Source organism: Scyliorhinus canicula, chromosome 2, assembly GCF_902713615.1.
Source record: "Scyliorhinus canicula chromosome 2, sScyCan1.1, whole genome shotgun sequence".
Lineage (NCBI taxonomy): Eukaryota > Metazoa > Chordata > Chondrichthyes > Carcharhiniformes > Scyliorhinidae > Scyliorhinus > Scyliorhinus canicula.
In genome coordinates this window covers 204,665,868-204,684,084 of record NC_052147.1, presented here as the reverse complement: position 1 = coordinate 204,684,084, position 18,217 = coordinate 204,665,868, and the positions used below count along the sequence as shown (strand labels likewise).

The 18,217-nt window shown below is 50.0% G+C and overlaps 1 protein-coding gene across 5 annotated transcripts in view; it reads left to right on the top strand.

Moving 5' to 3' along the window:
* The window catches only part of rapgef4a (Rap guanine nucleotide exchange factor 4a), a 514,684-nt gene that overhangs the window by 104,781 nt on the left and 391,686 nt on the right, over positions 1 to 18,217 (top strand). For 4 of the 5 annotated variants that reach the window (XR_005459764.1, XM_038789400.1, XM_038789401.1 and 1 more), the window contains exon 4: positions 3,616 to 3,762. Coding sequence is in view for 4 of the 5 variants with exons in the window: in XM_038789400.1 (XP_038645328.1) it covers positions 3,616 to 3,762 (147 nt within the window). In the remaining variant the exon portion in view is untranslated. Of the gene's footprint in view, positions 1 to 3,615; positions 3,763 to 16,661; positions 16,827 to 18,217 lie in introns of those variants that run through there. The other variant, XM_038789402.1, reaches the window with a different exon arrangement.

Here is an 18,217-nt window from a genome sequence, read left to right as displayed (position 1 = left end):
GTTTCCATATGGTTGGATGATGCATGCCAAGTTCATATTTCAATCGACGGTGGGCTGCCTCCGCATTATTGTTTGTGCGGTCTTCCCCGTTTAATGTTCTCTGATAAAAGTTTCAGATTGGCAAACCACATATCAGATGTCAATAAGTGCTGTAGCCAGCTCTGTCTTCCGAAGATTAATATCCGGTCGTGACCTGGTCCGCTATCACAAAGTAAAAAAATTTCTTCCCCTCCTGGTTGAGGGACATATATCCTGTAGCATTCTGGCACAATCAATTGTTGTAAATCACTTGGATTGGTGGGGGCGTTCAATACATAATTACGCTTTCTGCTTATCATTCTCCTCAAAGCAGATATATTAGGAATGGCTGGAAGACTAGCTTGGGATATGTCTGTCAAACATTCATTAACAACTACAGTCGGTGCCTCAAGGGTTTCCTGTGCTCTCTTTTTTATTTTAGTTTTCACGAGTGCAACCTCTACTTGTGCAGCAGAAGCATCATGCGAATGGCTGTTCAGCTGCCTCACCACGTTTGCAGCTTTAGTATGGAGACGTGCTTTGCACCGGTTTTTTTGCTCACAACGCCAAAATTTCACTTCGCTGTCACCTTTGCTTGTTTTGTCAAAGACGTAAAGGAATCCGTTATGAACAAATTTTTCTATACCACGTTTGGTTGATACTGCCTCAGCCATCATATGGGTATGCGAATTGGTTTAGTTAAAAAATATATAAAAAGATGGTGATAGAATGCACCAGCACCCAACTCAACGCACCCGCACCAGCAGCCAACTCACCTAATTCACAAATAAAGAAATGTTATTTTGGCGCCAAATCGTCCGGCGCCAAAACAGCCGGCGCCAAAACGGCTGGCGCCACAACGGCCGCGCCCAAATGGCTGCGCCAAAACGTACCTAACCCCGCTGGACACAGTCCGTAGTCGCCACGTCGGGTTCCCGATCACTGAGACCACACGTGTCCCACGCTGTTGGTAACTCAGCCCATGGGGGGCAGAGCATCATGGGAGGGCCTGCCGATGATGCGCCAACGCCGTTGGAACGGCGCGCGGCATGCAATGCGATTTCGCCATTTCCAAGGGGACAGAGCATGGCTGATCGATATCAAACCGGCGCAGTTCCCGATTTGGCCGTCGGAGTCAATTCTCCGCCCGATCGACGATTATGATATCGGCGTCGGGCAAAGGTGAATCCTGCCCCACATTTTAAATAGTAACTCCTAGGGCAGGATTCTCCGATTTTGAAGCCACGCTGGTGTGGGAAGGGTGGCGTTTTATGACTAACATCAAGGCAGAGTAGAGCATCCGGCTCTCGCTGCTGATACGGCCCAGAGAATTGCCAGGTTCGTGGCCGCGCATGCGCATGGCGGCGGCCCGCAGCGGCTGTGCCGTGCAACATGGCGCCGGCCGCTCGCAGACCCAGCCTGTGAAATAGTGCCCCCTCCTTTAACAGCTTGTGCATCCCGGACCACCCCCTCACAGTGCCCCCAGCCCCCGGCAATGTCCCTCCTGCCCGCGGATCATCCCTCCCCCGACTGTGGCAGCGCTGGACTGAGTCTGCAGCCACCACGCCGAGTCCCCGACGGATGAAACCACAAGTGACCAATGTCATCGGGAACTCGGCCAATCGGGGGTGGAGCATTCGGGGGTGAGCCTCAGACAACGTCCTGAGGCTGTCGATATGTCATGCGCCATACTCTCTGAGTACGCAGCTTTGGAGAGGGCGGAGCATTGCAAAAGCGGCGCTGCCCCCGATTTAGTTGCAAACTGATTCTCCAGCCAATCGGCGAACGCAATTTCGGCGTCGGCAACCGGAGAATCCTGTCCCTAGTTCTAGTTTGTCCCACAAGGTGAAACACCGGGGTGGATTCTCCATTCAACCCTACTCTGAGCAGGATCGGAGAATGGAGTGTCAAGGGAAAAACAGGGACTGGATTCTCCGATTCTGCGACTGTCCGCAGAATCCGTCTAGTTTTACGACCAAAATGTCGGCACCGCCCCGATGCTCCGAAGGTTACAACAAGATATTGAGAAAATCATAATAGCAGAGTCACCGTGGGTTTGTGAAAGGGAAATTGAATTTAACTTATTTATTGAGCACTTTTAGGAAGTAACAGGCAAGTCAGGATTTACTGCTGAGCCTGTAAATGTGGCATACTTGGATTTCCAAAAGGCATTTGATAAGGTGCTACATCAAAGGTTACTGCACAACACAAGAGCTAATGTTGCAGGAGGTAACAAATGATCATGGATAAATGATCATGGTCAGCTAACTGGAAGCAAAGAGTAGGAATAAGTGGATCTTTTTCAGGTTGGAAATCTGTAACTAGTAGAGTGCCACAGGGATCAGTGTTGGAGCCTCAACTATTTACAATCTATATCAATGACTTGGATGAAGGGACTGTGTATATGGTAGCTACATTTGCTGATGGTGCCAAGATAGGTAAGACATTAAGTCTCAAAGAAGATAAAGAGTCTATAAAGATATATGGATAAGTGAAGTGAGTAGGCACAAAATTGGCAGAGTATCAAGTGGAATAATGTGAACGTGTGCACTTTGGCAGGATGAATAGAAAAGTACACTACTTAAATGGAGAGTGATTGCAGAACTCGATGGAACAGGGGGATCCGGGTGCACATTTAAAGAATGCAGATTGTTGATCCTTCCTTCTGTCCCTATTTTCTACCCCCCCCCCCCCCCCCCCCCCGCAGTCTGTGATGCCATTTCCCAGTCTCCCATCTCTTGATCTTATAGTTAACATCATTTTCATAGTCAACATCTTTTCCCAAAGATAGAGAACTAGAGGGCATAGATGATGATGTGGAGATGCCGGTGTTGGACTGGGGTGAGCACAGCAAGAAGTCTTACAACACCAGGTTAAAGTCCAACAGGTTTGTTTCAAATCACGAGCTTTCGGAGCATTGACTTCTTGGAGGGCATAGGTTTAAGGTGAGAGGGGAGACATATAAAAGAGGCGACAGTGGATATTTCTTCACACAGAGGGTGGTGAACATCTGTAATGAGCTGCCAGAGGCAGTGGTTGAGGCGGGTACAAATCTTTCCTGACAGTTACATGGGCAGGATGGGTATAGAGGGATATGGGCCAAATGCGGGCATGTGGGACTAGCTTAGTGCTAGCAACTGGGCGGCATGGACAAGCTGGGCCAAAGGGCTTGTTTCCATGCTATAAACATCTATGACTCTATGACTCTATCCCTGACTTTATCCTCCTCAACAACCTGCTATCCCCTCCTAGCAGTGGCCCAATCGTCTTTTTCTCTTTGCTGACTAGCTGTTGGTGTTGTGTTGGCATCATTGTAATTAGGCTTGAGGCCCAGTGTTGTAGTTGTGGGGGAGTGGGGATCCTCAGACCTCACCACACAACTGCAGGAATCCCCCTCTGTATCTTACCATTTACCCACAGATGGCTACATCCAAAGTCTATCCCCCACAAGACTGCAGAAAATGATAGATTCTGAATAATAGAAAAAATGTTTGAGGAACTAGATTATTTATAATGTGCAAGAGTGTTACACCAATTGTCCAAAATGTAATAATTCGTTTTTAACATTTTGCAATTTTGATTTACAATTTTTGAAAGGATGCTGTTGTGCTCTGTACTCTGGGAATTGGAACAGCTTTTGGAGAATCAATTCTGGACAACACTCCCCGTCATGCTACAATTGTCACTAAAGAGTACAGCGAGCTCCTTCGGATTGAACAGAAAGACTTCAAAGCACTTTGGGAGGTAAATCTGAAAACAACATGTACTTTTTGAAACTTAAAAATAGATATGCAATTGTTTTGAATGGTAAACTTTGTGCCTGTTTAATATAATGTTCAATGAACTACAGTATTGTTGTATGCAAATGCTCCCGAGTTGGAGGATGCAATGAAATTCAGCAATCTAAATGAACAGCTTTGAGTAATTTGATATCACTGGTTTTGGTAGACTATAGTTGTTGGGAGGGTCAGCAAGCAGTCGACATTGATGAATGGCAGAAGAGCCAGAGTTTGCGCTGCCTGAAGATTTTTTAAAAATATATTCCTTCACAGAATGTGGGCTGCACATGGTGAGGCCACAGCCTTTATTGTCCATCTGTAATTGTTCTTGGAAAGTGGTGATGAGCAACCTTCTTGAATGCAATCGAGACGCCATGATCAGAGGACAGTTAAAAGTCAACCACATTGCTATTGTTCTGGAGTCAAGTCGAGGCCAGTCTAGATGAGGACCAAAGTGTTTCTTCCCTGAAGGACATTTGTGAACCAGATGTTTTTTTTATGACAACCTGGTAGCTTCATTCCCATCATTACCAATACGGGCTTTTTATGCCAGAATTTATTTGATGAATTGAATTTAAATTTCCTCAGCTGGCATGATGGGATTTGAACTCTTGTCTCCAATCCTCTAGACCAAGCTCCTGGAATATAGGCAATGTGGAAATACATTCAACAGTAACATTCAAACGGCAATTAGTTATGTAATTTAACAAAATAGAACTATTTTTAGTATGTAGTACTATTTAGTATGTAGTGGTTTAGCACAGTGGGCTAAACAGATGGCTTGTAATGCAGAACAATGCCAGCAGCGCAGGTTCAATTCCCGTCCCTGCCTCCCCAAACAGGCACTGGAATGTGGCGACTAGGGACTTTTCACAGTAACTTCATTGAAGTCTACTTGTGACAATAAGCGATTATTATTATTAGTATACATAAACAATTTAGAGTAAAATGTAGCTGGTCTGTTTAGCACGTTCGCGGATGACACCTATTATGTTCCCCTATTATGTATTTTCTTTTATTCCCTTTTCTTCCCATATACTTAATGATCTGTTGAGTTGCTCGCAGAAAAACACTTTTCACTGTACCTCGGTACACGTGACAATAAACAAATCCAATCCAATCCAAATCCAACCAAGGTTGGTAGAGTGGCAGATAGTGTTGAGGATTGTCAGAGGATACAGCAGGACATGGATAGGTTGGAGACTTGGGCAGAGAAATGACAAATGGAGTTTAATCCAGACAAATGTGAGGTAATGCATTTTGGTAGGTCTAACATAGAGGGGAAATATACAGTAAATGGCAAAACTCTTAGGAATATAGAAAGTCAGAGAGATCTGGGTGTGCAGGTGTACAGATATGTGAAAGTGGCAACAAAAGGTAGTCAAGAAAGCATACGGAATGCTTGCTTTCATTGGACGGGGCATCGAGTATAAAAACTGGCAAGTCATGCTGCAGTTGTATAAAACCTTGGTAAGACCGCACTTGGAATATTGCGCACAATTCGGGACGCCACACTACCAGAAGGATGTGGAGGCTTTGGAGAGGGTGCAGAGGAGATTTACCAGGATGTTGCCTGGTCTGGAGGGTGTTAGCTATGCAGAGAGTCTGAATAGACTCGGACTGTTTGTGGTGATCCACCACCCTGCACGATAGCCTTTGCCATCCGGGGGTCACTCAGATGTACCACCTAATCAAAGCCCGCAATCTGCCCTACTCCGTCGAGGAAGTATGGACAGTCACCAGAGACTGCCAGGTCTGTGCGGAGTGCAAGCCGCACTTCTACCGGCCAGACCGCGTGCGCCTGGTGAAAGCGTCCCGCCCCTTTGAACGCCTCAGCGTGGATTTCAAAGGGCCCCTCCCCTCCACCGACCGCAACACCTACATCCTTAGTGTGGTCGATGAATTCTCCAGGTTCCCCTTGGCCATCCCATGCCCGGATATGACGTCTGCCACCGTCATCAAGGCCCTCGAGTCCATATTCGCTCTGTTTGGTTTCCCAACTACATCCACAGTGACAGGGGATCCTCGTTCATGAGCGATGAGCTGCGTCAGTTGCTGTTCAGCAGGGGTATCACCTCCAGCAGGACGACCAGCTACAACCCCCGGGGTAACGGGCAGGTAGAGAGGGAGAACGGGACGGTATGGAGGGCCATCCAGCTGGCCCTACGGTCCAGGATCCTCCCAGCCGCTCGCTGACAGCAGGTCCTCCCTGATGCACTCCACTCCATTTGGTCACTGCTGTGCACCGCGACTAACAACACACCCCATGAACGTGTTTTTACCTTCTCTAGGAAGTCTACATCCGGGGTGTCGCTCCCAACTTGGCTCACAGCTCCAGGGCCGGTCCTACTGCGTAGGCATGTCAGACTCCACAAGGCGGACCCTCTGCTGGACAGGGTACGCCTGCTCCACGCAAACCCCCAGTCTGCCTACGTGGAGTTCCCCGACGGCCGCCAGAATACAGTATCGCTCAGGGAGCTGGCTCCCTTGGGTGCCGATCCCACTCCCACACACCTCCCCACCCAGGTGCCACCCTCCCCTTCCCCAGCGCCCCCAGCATCAGCCCCACCAGGTCCATCCCTCGTTCCCCTGCCCACAGAGGACATGGAAGATTTCGGCACGCTCCCGGAGTTGTCCAGCCACTGGCCAGCACCAACACCGCCACCACCGATGACGCCGACACCGCCTGTGCAGACGTCGCCACCACTGCTGCGTCGCTCTCAACGAACCGTCCGACCACCGGTCAGACTCAACCTATGACGGGCACCAGGTGGCAAGATGGACACTTGATTTTTTTTTCCCTCCCCTCTGTAAATAAATCACGGATTATGTATATAGTTTCACGTCACCCCCGCCGGACCCATTCTTAACAGGGGGTGAATGTGGTGATCCACCACTGTATATATATGTGTGTGCCTGTATTAGGGGATGTACAGCAGTACCTGTATTACAGGTTTGTCGGTAATCCCCTGCCAGCTAGCTCCGCCCACAGGGAGCAGTATAAATATTCATGAGTTCTCCTGAGCTGCCATTCTACCAGCTGCAGTCGAAGGATAACATCTCACGGTAATAAAGCCTCTCTTGTACCGATTCGAGTCTTTGTGTGCAATTGTTAGCGCATCACTGTTTTCATTAGAATGACGGAAGTTGAGGGGTGACCTGATAGAGGTCTACAAGATTATGAGGGGCATGGATAGAGTGGAGGGGTCAGTCACCAGGTGTTTAAGGTCCATGTGGCAAAGTTTAGAGGAGATGCGTGAGGCAGATTCTTTTACACAGAGAGTGGTGAGTGCCTGGAATGTATTGCCAGGGGAGGTTGTGGAAGCTGGTACATTAATGGTGTTCAAAAGGCATCTTGACAAACACATGGATTGGATGGGTATTGAGGGATACAGCACAAGGATGTGCTGAGGGTTTTGACAAGGTTAGTATCATGACCGGTACAGGGTTGGAGGGTCGAAGGGTCTGTTCCTGTGCTGTGTTCTTTGTTCTCGAGAGAAAAAGGCAGAAAATGAAACTCATTGGATTGAATGCCTTCCCTCTATGTATGATTCCTGGAAACCAGAACCTTAATCATGTAAATTCTGTGGAAACAATTTTGGGAAAGGAGACCACTACTTGTTTTTTTTTTTCCTCCTTTGGGACACCTCTGGGCCACTTTCCAGGCTGACCACAAAGTTCCTGCTGCCATCCCTGGGAAATTATAACACAAACAGAAGGAATAGAAAATTCACTGCAGAGCCAGGTACCATCTCCACTGTAACCTGTCTGCAACTGTTGGGGAGGGAAGGCCCAACACCACTTCTGACAAAGATCAGGGGAGGAACATACTGGTTAGGCAGTGAGGTGGTGGTAGGCTTCACTGCCTGGATTTTCATTCATTCTCCGCTTTGGTGGCATTGAAGCGCCGCATCCAGTTTATGAAGTCATTGAAAGTGGCATACCGACAACAATAAATATAGAATCAGCCCACAAGAGGTTAAATACACCTTTCAGTCCAGATTTAAAAAGGAAGGGAAAAGAAACGTATAGATAAAAAGGTGAGTGTCCTGAAAGTACTTAAATGCTAATAGGAGATTGCTAAATGGCTGCAGTTTTTAACATGATATTAAAGAAGGCGGAATTTGTGAAATTAAGGTAATTTATGAGACACAGGGAAAGTATAAATAACTGAGGAAGTGGGTGGTGATAGAAACAGAAGCAGGTAAAAGAGAACACAATAAGCGGGTCTACATCAACAGTCTGACTGAAGATCTTAACTTCCAATTATCAACCAGCCTATCTACTGATAGGATATACCTGTCGAATATTGCCAACTTTTCATGGTAGGTAAAAAGTCAGGAAATACTGAAGTTATTGACTGATGCTAAATTTAAATCATTCTGCCCCTTGATGCCAGGAATGCAATTGGGCAGAGAATCAGGCAAAATCCGCCAAAATTGAGGTCCGCTCCTGGCCCCACTGGACACAGCAACATGGTGCTCGCCCTGCACCGGCATGCAAAACTGGAATTTTCATGCGTTTAAATATCATTAACGGGTTGAACCCAATATGCTCCGGGCCTCCACGGTTCCCCGCCCCTCTCAGGCGGAAGTGAAGTGGGGCAGTTTATAACAGGTATTGGAAAGCGGGGTCTGGCTGCCATGGCCTCTGAGGAAGAGAGAAACACTGGGAAACAAAAACAGAGTTTACTGGGAGGTGCCTGCCAGGGCCGGGGGGAGTAGCAGGGAGCGACATGCTGATGGCCCCTGGATTCAAGGTGTCCCCTTCAGGATCAGGGTGGCTGGGCACGGACAGCCATTGTTGCGGTAGTTGCTAGAGCGGCAACCATTAGGTTGGCAAACCAACAGATTACAGGCCCTTGGCTGCACAGTGTTCCATAAATATCCACAGAGCCACTGGTCATTTGGGAGCCCACCCAGGCTATCCCTCTGGTGACCCCCGACACCAGCCAACCCATCAACACGATGGGCGCCGCAAAGCTTAGTGGCACATCAGATGCTGGCATCTCTTGGTGCACTCATCAGAAGTGCAGCCCCAGTGCAGGGGAGGCAGGGGAACAGAAGGGCACACCCCAGACAAAGGACACATGCACGCTGGTCCTTGGCACCCTCCCTGGCACACCACCCTTCTCAGGGCAGAGGCCTCACCAGTGACACCATCAGCTAGCCAACCCCTCAGGACCAGCAGCTGTTCCCAAGCCCTGCCTGTCCACTGTGCCCCTGCTCCCATCCATCCTGCCCCCGGACAGGTTGGCACCACCTGTGTGTTAGACCCAGGACCCACAACATACTGCAGCTAACTCCCTAGCAGACGTCAACCCCTCTCTCACAACCGCAGCTGTAGGTTCTGCCCATATAAAAGCCTCTAAGCATGGAGGGGAATGGTGGCTCACCATGACCCTCTCTACTGCACAACCTGGTGTCTTCCTGCTGGTGGATAACACACGGCCCACCCAGTGAGGACATCCACAGTAGATCCCACTGGGGAAATAGGATAGGGGCCACAAAGCCTATCGCTGACATGGGCTGCGGCAGCCACTGTCGACAGAGGCTCCCCGGCATCACACACTGATGGGGTCAGGGTTACAGTGTGGATGGCAGCATATAGGGTTGGTAGGTGGGGAGCTGAGGGACATCTCAGGGCCGCCATGTAGCCGGTTTGAATAGGATGAGCAAATGAATACTCATTTTGCTAACATCTCTTCTCTCCTCTCCGCCCTGCAGAGAATGAAATTCAAGTACTGCCTGGAATGCTTGCATTCTACCTGGCTGCAGCTGCCCTTCGGGATGCACTGAGGCTGCAGGTGCAGGCACTGCCCAAGCAGGACCCTGAACAAGAGGAGTCTGCACCAGAGGAGCAGGGGCTAGCCGGTGAGGCTGGAGAGCCAGCTGTCCAACAGGCCAAGAATGTGTGAAGGAGGCACCCTTTCAGGTCACGTTTATAGCGGCGGCGTCTGTCCTTTGAGGACCTGCCGGACCGAGTATGTCGCCAAAGATTACAGCTGAGCAGGGACCCCTGGGGCCACCTGCTCTCTAATATAATGCTGCATGGGGATATGGGGCAGGACACCCACTGCCAGTAGCTGTCAAGGTGGCGGATGCCCTAAACCTCTTTGCCTCGGGGTCTTTCCAGGTGTCAAGCAGGAACCTGGCAAGTATATCCCAGTCATCCACGCCGTAAAGGATGCCCTATATGTCCGGGCACAGCAGTACAGCCCTACGAGGTTCCAACACATCGTGGTGGCCTGCTGTGTCCAACACACCATAGTGCAGCAGAGGGGGGAGGGGGGGGGGGGGGGGGGGGGGGGGGGGATGCTTTAGGAGCACGAAGAATGAATCTTAGATCATAGAATTTACAGTGCAGAAGGAGGCCATTCGGCCCATTGAGTCTGCACCGGCTCTTTGAAAGAGCACCCTACCCAAGCCCACACCCCCACCGTAACCCCACCTAACACTAAGGGAAATTTGGCATGGCCAATCCACCTAACCCGCACATCTTTGGACTGTGGGAGGAAACTGGAGCACCCGGAGGAAACCCACGCACATACGGGGAGGACGTGCAGATTCCACACAGACAGTGACCCAAGCCGGGAATCGAACCTGGGACCCTGGAGCTGTGAAGCAATTGTGCTAACCACCATGCTACCGTGCTGCCCCTAAATGCTAGGCCTCATCGGATGAGGAGTAGGGGGATGATGGCCATGAAGACCTGGCACGGAACCAGGGCAGGCACAGGAGCCATCCAGCGTGTGTGCCAGGACCACTGCATGTGGGATAACCTCATTGCCTCCAGGTTCGCAGACTAGGGCCTGGCCACCAGCAGCGCATCCTCCCTGCCCCACCTCCCCATACCCAATCCTCCACCCCAGCTCCCCATCCCTTTCCGAAGTTCTTACCCGCTTCGCCACAGGCCTTGGACGTCTCAACATATGGCTATGATTTTCTCACCGAGGGTGGAACCCGTTCAGTGTTGGCCTGGGTTTCACGCTTTGTCGGCATGATCACCTGCACTTGAAGGCAGTTGGACTCCTCAAATGAGCCTGCAGATGCTGGACAGTTGCTGACACCCCTCCTGTTGACCTGGCTCTGCATCTGCATCTCCACCAGTGATGGGATTGTTCTTTCCAGAAGTGCAAAACCTGCCTGAGTTACAGCTAATTCCTGGGAGGGCTGCCCGCTTCCTCAGGAGTTCCTCCCTCCACCTGATGTGCTGCAGCATGTGCGACATGCGCACCAGAAAGTGTCCCAGCAGCCTCTTCACTGATTTGCCCCACCAAGGTGATAGTTTCTGGGATGGTGGAGGTGCAGATGAGTGCACTGCTGAAAAGTTAGTATCGTCCCCGGACAGATTCTACAAAGAACAAAGAAAAGTACAGCACAGGAACAGGCCCTTCGGCCCTTCAAGCCTGCGCCGACCATGCTGCCCATCTAAACTAAAATCTTCTACACTTCCGGGGACCGTATCCCTCTATTCCCATCCTGTTCATGTAATTGCTAAGATGCCCCTTAAACATCACTATCGTCCCTGCTTCCACCACCTCCTCCGGCAGCGAGTTCCAGGCACCCACTCCCCTTCAGGGTGTTCTGGAGTTGCAGCCAAGGGTGGGATCATCAGATGGTGATCCTGCAAGACAAAAGGCCAAGATACATGGGGAGATCTTGTGTTGGGGTGATGTGAGGGACACTCAATCTCAATCTAGGTGGTGGACAAGTTTTGGGGAAATTAGTTACTCTCTGCAGATTTGCCAGACACTGACCTGCTCTTGCAGCCACAGTATTTATATGGCTGGTCTAGTTCAGTTTCTGGTCAATGTTCATAAGGGGGGGATACAGCTAAGGTAATTCTATTGAATGCCAAGGGGAGATGGTTAGATTCTCTTGTTGGAGATGGTATTCTTGGCACTTGTGGCAAGAATGTGATTGGCCACTTACCAGCTCAAGCCTAAGTGTGGACCAGGTCTTTCATATGGACACAGACTGCTTCAATATCTGGGGACTTACTGTAGAATCTGACGGGTGAGAAACACTAGTAGGGCGCACGCCCTAAAGGGTCACCCTCCTCAACCTGTACACAGGCCAGCGTTTTACCATCTTTGTTTGTGTCACAAGTAGGCTGGTGCTGTGAAGCAGCAGTGTTAACGTGCTACCATTCCACCCAAGGCCAGGGGTTTTATACTGTGGAGCCTTCCCTGTTAAGGGGGAAGCTCCACCTCCAATTATCAGGGGAGTTTGTTCTCGTTATGAGTTAATGGGAATCAGATGATGCATACTCTCCCCCACCCCACCAAGCCTGGAAAAATGCCCATGTCCTCTGGCCGATCCATGTGACCGTTTGTCTTTGTTGCCTGTTGTCGGCGTTCCGGGGGGTTGGTCTAAGAGTTATATACCAGATCGGTGAATGGCGCTCCCACACCGAGTGTCAAGGCTGGACCAGTGGGGCTGGTGTTAGAGGAGGAGCAAGTGCGGATATTGATGGCTGCGGATCTGCATCTTCCTGCAGCTGGAAATCCATGCCGGAATCCGAGTCATGATCCGAGAAAACGGTGTCAGGTGGCCAGTCGGAGGGGATGCCAGTTGTGGCGGAGGTTGTGGCTTGGAGATCGCAGAATCTAGGCACCGGGCGCTGGCACTTCTTGGAGGCGGCCGCGGATGTGATCCACATGGCAGTTAGATTCCCGGCCCAATGCCCCTACAGAGTAAGATACCGGCACTGTTTGGCGCGCAGAAATTCCAGACGTAGAGGGCATCCCCAGGTGTAAAACTGCGGAGCACATCCGACGTTCCGCATCGGCTTCGGACCGCTCTTGATCCTTCTGGACCTTCTTCCCAATGTCTGGAATGGCCAAGATGACCAAACTTAATTGCATTCGGAGGCGTTGACCCATGAGTAGCTCAGCCGGTGCCACCCCCATGGTCGCATGCGGTGTGCTCCTGTAACTAAACTGAAAAGGGCCTGTGCCAACCGGGTCTCCCAGGTTCCGTTGGTCAGCTTCTTCATCCTTCTCCGCTTGAGGCCAGGTGATACAGGGTGGTCCGCATGTGGTGGATCACATTCAAATACCTTGAACTCCACAGTGGTGAAAGTGGTTCTGTTGTCCAGTGTTGCCTTCAGAATGTGGATGTCGAGCCACTTCGAGTTTGCATCTACAATGTTCAGGAACATCAATCCTGGAAAAGAATTGAAGTCTATGTGAATGCTCGAACATTCCCAAGGGTACAATGGTGCCGCCGAAGGAGTTTTCTGGTGCTCCTGGGATGGCCCGCAACATTGGGCCAGCTTCTCTGTATCCGTGTTGATGATGAGCCACCAGGGTGAGCATCTTCAGCTTGGATACCCCCGGGTGTGTGTTATGGAGGTGCTGTAGTAAGGAGGCTCACCCCACATCCCGGGACCACCACCCTAGTGCCCCAATGGAGGGCACCGTCGTCCATGCTGAGCTCCAGAATTTTGGAGGTGTAGGCCTTCAAATCATCAGGTAACGCCCTGTGCTGGGCTCCGTATGGCACCATGTGATGGACCCGGGCAACTCTAGGTCCGTCTGGGTCTAACCCTTTATTCGGGCCGGCATTGAGTCCATAAAGTGGAGCGCAGCCACCATCTCCTCCACGGAAGGCGGGGCATGGGCAGCTTTGTGGAGAGAGGGAGGTGGCTTAACATGTCCACATACAGGATCTTCGCGCCAGGGCGGTGTTCCAACCTTACTTAAATGCCCCAGCAATAGGGCCCAATAGCGCCACGGGCCGCACGTGGTCTGAGGCGAGGAAGATGGCGGCGCCCACGGGCCGCACGAGGTCTGAGGCGAGCAAGATGGCGGCACCCAACGGGTCGCTCGTGGGGGGTACAGGGACAATAGCGGCAATCGAGCGGGCCTGGCACACCGCAGCGAAATGCCCTTTCTTCCCGCAGGCTTTGCAGTGCACGCTCCGCGCCGGGCAGCGCTGCCGGGGGTGTTTTGTCTGTCCGCAGAAGTAGCACTTAGGTCCCATGAGGTTGGTTGGCTGCCGCGCGGCGCAGGCTTGGGGCTGGCTGGGGGCAGTCGCTGGTGGGGTCCACGATGGGGTGTTCGTTGGTGGGGTCCATGATGCCCAGGAGGGGGTGGGTGAGGGGGGGCGTGTGGTCGGGGGCGTATGCCTGTACTTTGCGGGAGGCGACTGTGAGTGAGAGCGCGAGTTTCTTGGTCATTGCGAGGTCGAGGGCAGTCCCTTCTAAGAGGCACTGGCGGGTGTACGCCGACCGTATGCCCGTAACGAAAGCGTCTCTAATTAGAAATTCAGAATGTTCAACGGCCAAAACGGCCTGGCAATCGCAGTCCCTCGCCAGGACGTGCAGGGCACGCCAGAAATCTTTCACAGACTCACCGGGGAGTTGATGCCGCGTGGACAGGAGGTGCCTGGCGTAGATTTTGTTGGTCTGATGAGTGTAGTTCTCCTTCAGTAGCGCCATGGCCTCAGCATAGGTAGGTGCGTCCCAGATGAGGGGAAAGATATCGGAGCTCAGCCGCGTATACAGGATCTGGAGTTTCTGTGCCTCTGAGGGTTGTTCTGTCGCAGATCCGATTAAGCTTCAATGCAAGCTAGCCAGTGGGCAAAGGCCAACTTGGCATTGTCTGCTTGAGGGTGCAGCTGCAGGCGATCAGGCTTCATGCGGAGGTCCATCGTTGTAAAATCTCTGCGTAATAAATTGATGCACTATCAATTACGACGAGATGAGAGTAGAGAGTAAGCGAGGCTTTATTACGCAGAGATGTGCAGCCTCGTGCAGCTGCTGCTGAAATGGCTGCAGCTTAGAGAGCCCACACATTTATACTCAGCCTACTGGGCGGAGCCAGCAGGCAGGGATCTACCCTCTTAAGCGTAATACATTTCATATGCGATATATATACAACAGTGGTGACTACCACAAGGTTCAAACAGGAAACGAGGTTCACCGTCATCCTATAGTCCTCGCCGAGATGCACAGAACCCTCCGGTTTGAGTACTGGTGCGACAGGCATTGACTTTTGGCCGCAATGCATAGGGGACCGAGCGGGCATGGAAATAATGAGGCTGTGCCTGCGCGTCTATGGTGATTCAGGCCCCTTTGATTGCTCCCAGTCCATCTGCGAAGACCGTGGGGAATCTGGCCAAGTCCCCTTCGGGATCATGCGGCATACCTTCTGCCCGTTGAGTTTCAAATGGCGCAGCCAGTTCCGACCCAGAAAAACCTGATCCACCACCATGGACTACCACAGAGGGACGCAGAGCTGGAGACACTCCTGGATGGCGTGGAGGAAATGCGGATGGTCCTGTTCCCCGGCCCGGGAAGGTCGTCAGGCACCGCCATTCGCCGTGCCTGGGCGCAGGTGGCAGACACGGCCAGAGCCAGTGGCGAAGCGATCCGGACTTCCATCCAGTGCAGAAAGAAACTACACGACCTCCTCAGGCAGCCAGGGTGAGTAAGCAGTGCTGTTCCCCTTTCAACAACCACATACCCCCACACACATGTTACCCAGACCACGCTACTCAGGGGACGGTTGGCCCTCACCCTGCCCCACATGCCTGCGCCAATGCCAGCCGCAATGGCCGGGTGTCCTGGCCACTGATGCCATCAGAGACCCAACCCCTGGGCTGCATGCAACAGACAGTGTCATTGTTTGTGTTTCTCTCCCCCCCCCCCCCGCCCCGGATACAGACTTTTCGTCTGCTGTCTCCTGCACCCTCCACCATCTCAGAGACTATCACCTTGGTTGGGTACACTAGTGAGGAGGCTCCTGGGACACTATCTGGTGTGCACCACACAGTCGGTGCAGAACAGCAGGTGGAGGTAGGAGCAGCCGAGGGGCCGGACGGTCGGAGGGCAGGCCGACCCCAGCAACCAGCTGCCGCCCAGGTGGGTCCCGGGCTCCTGGAACATCCACTCCCAGCCACAGTGCAGGTGTAGTCAGAGACCCAGGAACTACAGGAGAGGATGGCGGTGAGCATCCAGCACCTGCGGGCACAGGTGGAGGAATCCATCCACGTACAGGAGCTGGTGGTGGTGCCGGTCATGCGTGCCCCTAGTTCCAGCACCTCCCCCAGGGGAGATGCTGGAACAGCGCAACACTCGGACCCCCCCCCCCCCCCCCCCCCTCTCTCTCTCTCTCTCTCTCTCCTGTCCCCGGTGCATCTGATGGGCAGCGGGCAAAACAGGGTGAGAGGAAAGTCCTCATTATTACTTTGTATTATTTTGTGCAGAGTAATAATTGGTGAGCAAAGCTATATTTGCAAGTGCTCCATATCCTCACCCCAGGGGAGGACACCAGTAACTGGTAACTCAAGGGAAATTAGAGGTGGGCAATACAAATGCTGGCCTAGCCAGTGATGTCTAGGTCCCGTGAAAAGATTGTGTAAAGATTACACATTTGTTTGCTTTGGTTAATAGTTTGCCTGATGCAATGATTGGCATTGTAATATTACCAACCATTATCATTAGATGAACTTAGAATCTTTTAAGTTATTATTAAATAGCTTTTACTTTTGTAAACTTAGGTGCAGTGAATTCATTTAAAAGGATTAAAAATATAATTGGAAAATTGTTTCAGTACCCTTTTCGGATTCTGAAAACCAGAACACCTATACATCCTAATTCTCAAGTTAAGCAATTAATAGTCTAAATAGTTTGCATGTGACTGCACTCTGAATGTTAATTTAAAATTGTGCATGTTCAAGCAAAAAACCACATTGTCTAAATAAATTAAACGAATGAGCTCCACCTGCCACTTGATACATGAAAGTAAACCATCAGTCTCAGTGACAGATCCTCAAGGGCTTGACATATCAGATCAAAGCAGGAAAAACTGGGGCACTATATAGGAAGTTGTGAGGATGGGGTGCATTTAATACTTTGTGAAAGAAGTAAATGAATGCTTTGTCTAAGAACAGTCTATCTTTGTCTATTTACATTTACTGGCTTCTTCAAGAGCTATTGGTCCTAATCTACGTGTTGGGAATTCTAGTTTGTAAGAAGATTGCCTGTCTCCAACATTTTCAGATGCGTGCCTTTAAGCGGGTATGAAAATAAATAGTAACATTAAAGAACTATTGGTTAATAATTGTGGAAGTGAATAATAGTAAAACAGCTACTAAATTTGAAGATATTCATTGAGCATGTGGTCTACACTTCATATACTATTCAGTTCTTTCTTTCTATGATATCACCTTTATCAATGACTTATAGTTTAATCCATTGATCCTTTTCTTGGGTTTCAGGATAACTCGATGAAAGTTTGATGAGACGGAGACTAGCCAATGTTTCATTAGAATGTCATATGTTGTGAATTTAAATAATCTTCTGGTCTAAATTTATAACTCTATCATTGGAATGAAAACATTAGAAAATGGGTGTAATCAAGATGAATGTGCTTTGATCATTTCTACCACTTACTACTTTAATTGTTATTTATTAGTGCAGTTCATGTCTCGTAAGTGAAGAAAATTAAAAATGTTTATTAAGAATCCACACAATGGAAAGGATTCTACCTTTGCCCTGAGTGAGCTGGGCCACAAAATTTTATAAATGGGTTTATTGAAAAGGTTTTCCTTATAATTCGGTGACTGATATTTTATATGAGGAAGGAGCTGTGCTCCGAAAGCTAGTGATTCGAAACAAACCTGTTGGACTTTACCCTGGTGTTGTAAGACTTCTTACTGTGATATTTCTTACTGTGATATTTTATGCTTCTAGAAACATTGTTAGAAATTCACAGTGCAACCTTAATGATAATAGGCACCTCCAATATTCAGGGATAATAACCCCTATGGTACAATTCATTCTGTACCCTGATCAGGTAAGCCCAATATTCAGTCTTGTTATAACCTGACTGGAGGGGTCTGCAACATCAGAGTACCAATGGCTTTGCCTAACTACGATGTCCATGGGGGGGGGGGGGGGGGGAAGGAAGAGTTTGCACGTTCTCTTGTGTCTGCATAGGTCTCACCCCAACAACCCAAAGATGTGGAGGTTGCCCTGCCAAATTGTCCCTTAATTGGAAAAATCTAAAGTTAATGTTATGCTAACCCTTGTAGAGCTGCTGAAAGATCCCTAACCAATCCAAATGGAGTCCCAATGATGGCAAAAGTGGTTATTTTGCATTTAATGAGCTTGCACTTGCTAACAGTAAAATTGTGACATTCCGAGTCCATCTGTTCTGAGGCACTGTGGCTTAGATTGTTAAAGCGCCTGTCAAGTAAACAGGAGATCTGGAGTTCAAATTTCAGCGGTGCCTTCATACCTTTAGGTCAAAGCAACTAGCTTGGGAAGAAATGCTCCCAGTTTTATGGTGAAAGCAGAAAAGGTTGGTCACTTGATTGCATATACCCTGCCTGAACGTTCATGCACTTGTTGCACTTGAGCTTTGAGTGCATCTACTTCATATTATTCACAAAGTTACAGATTTGCAT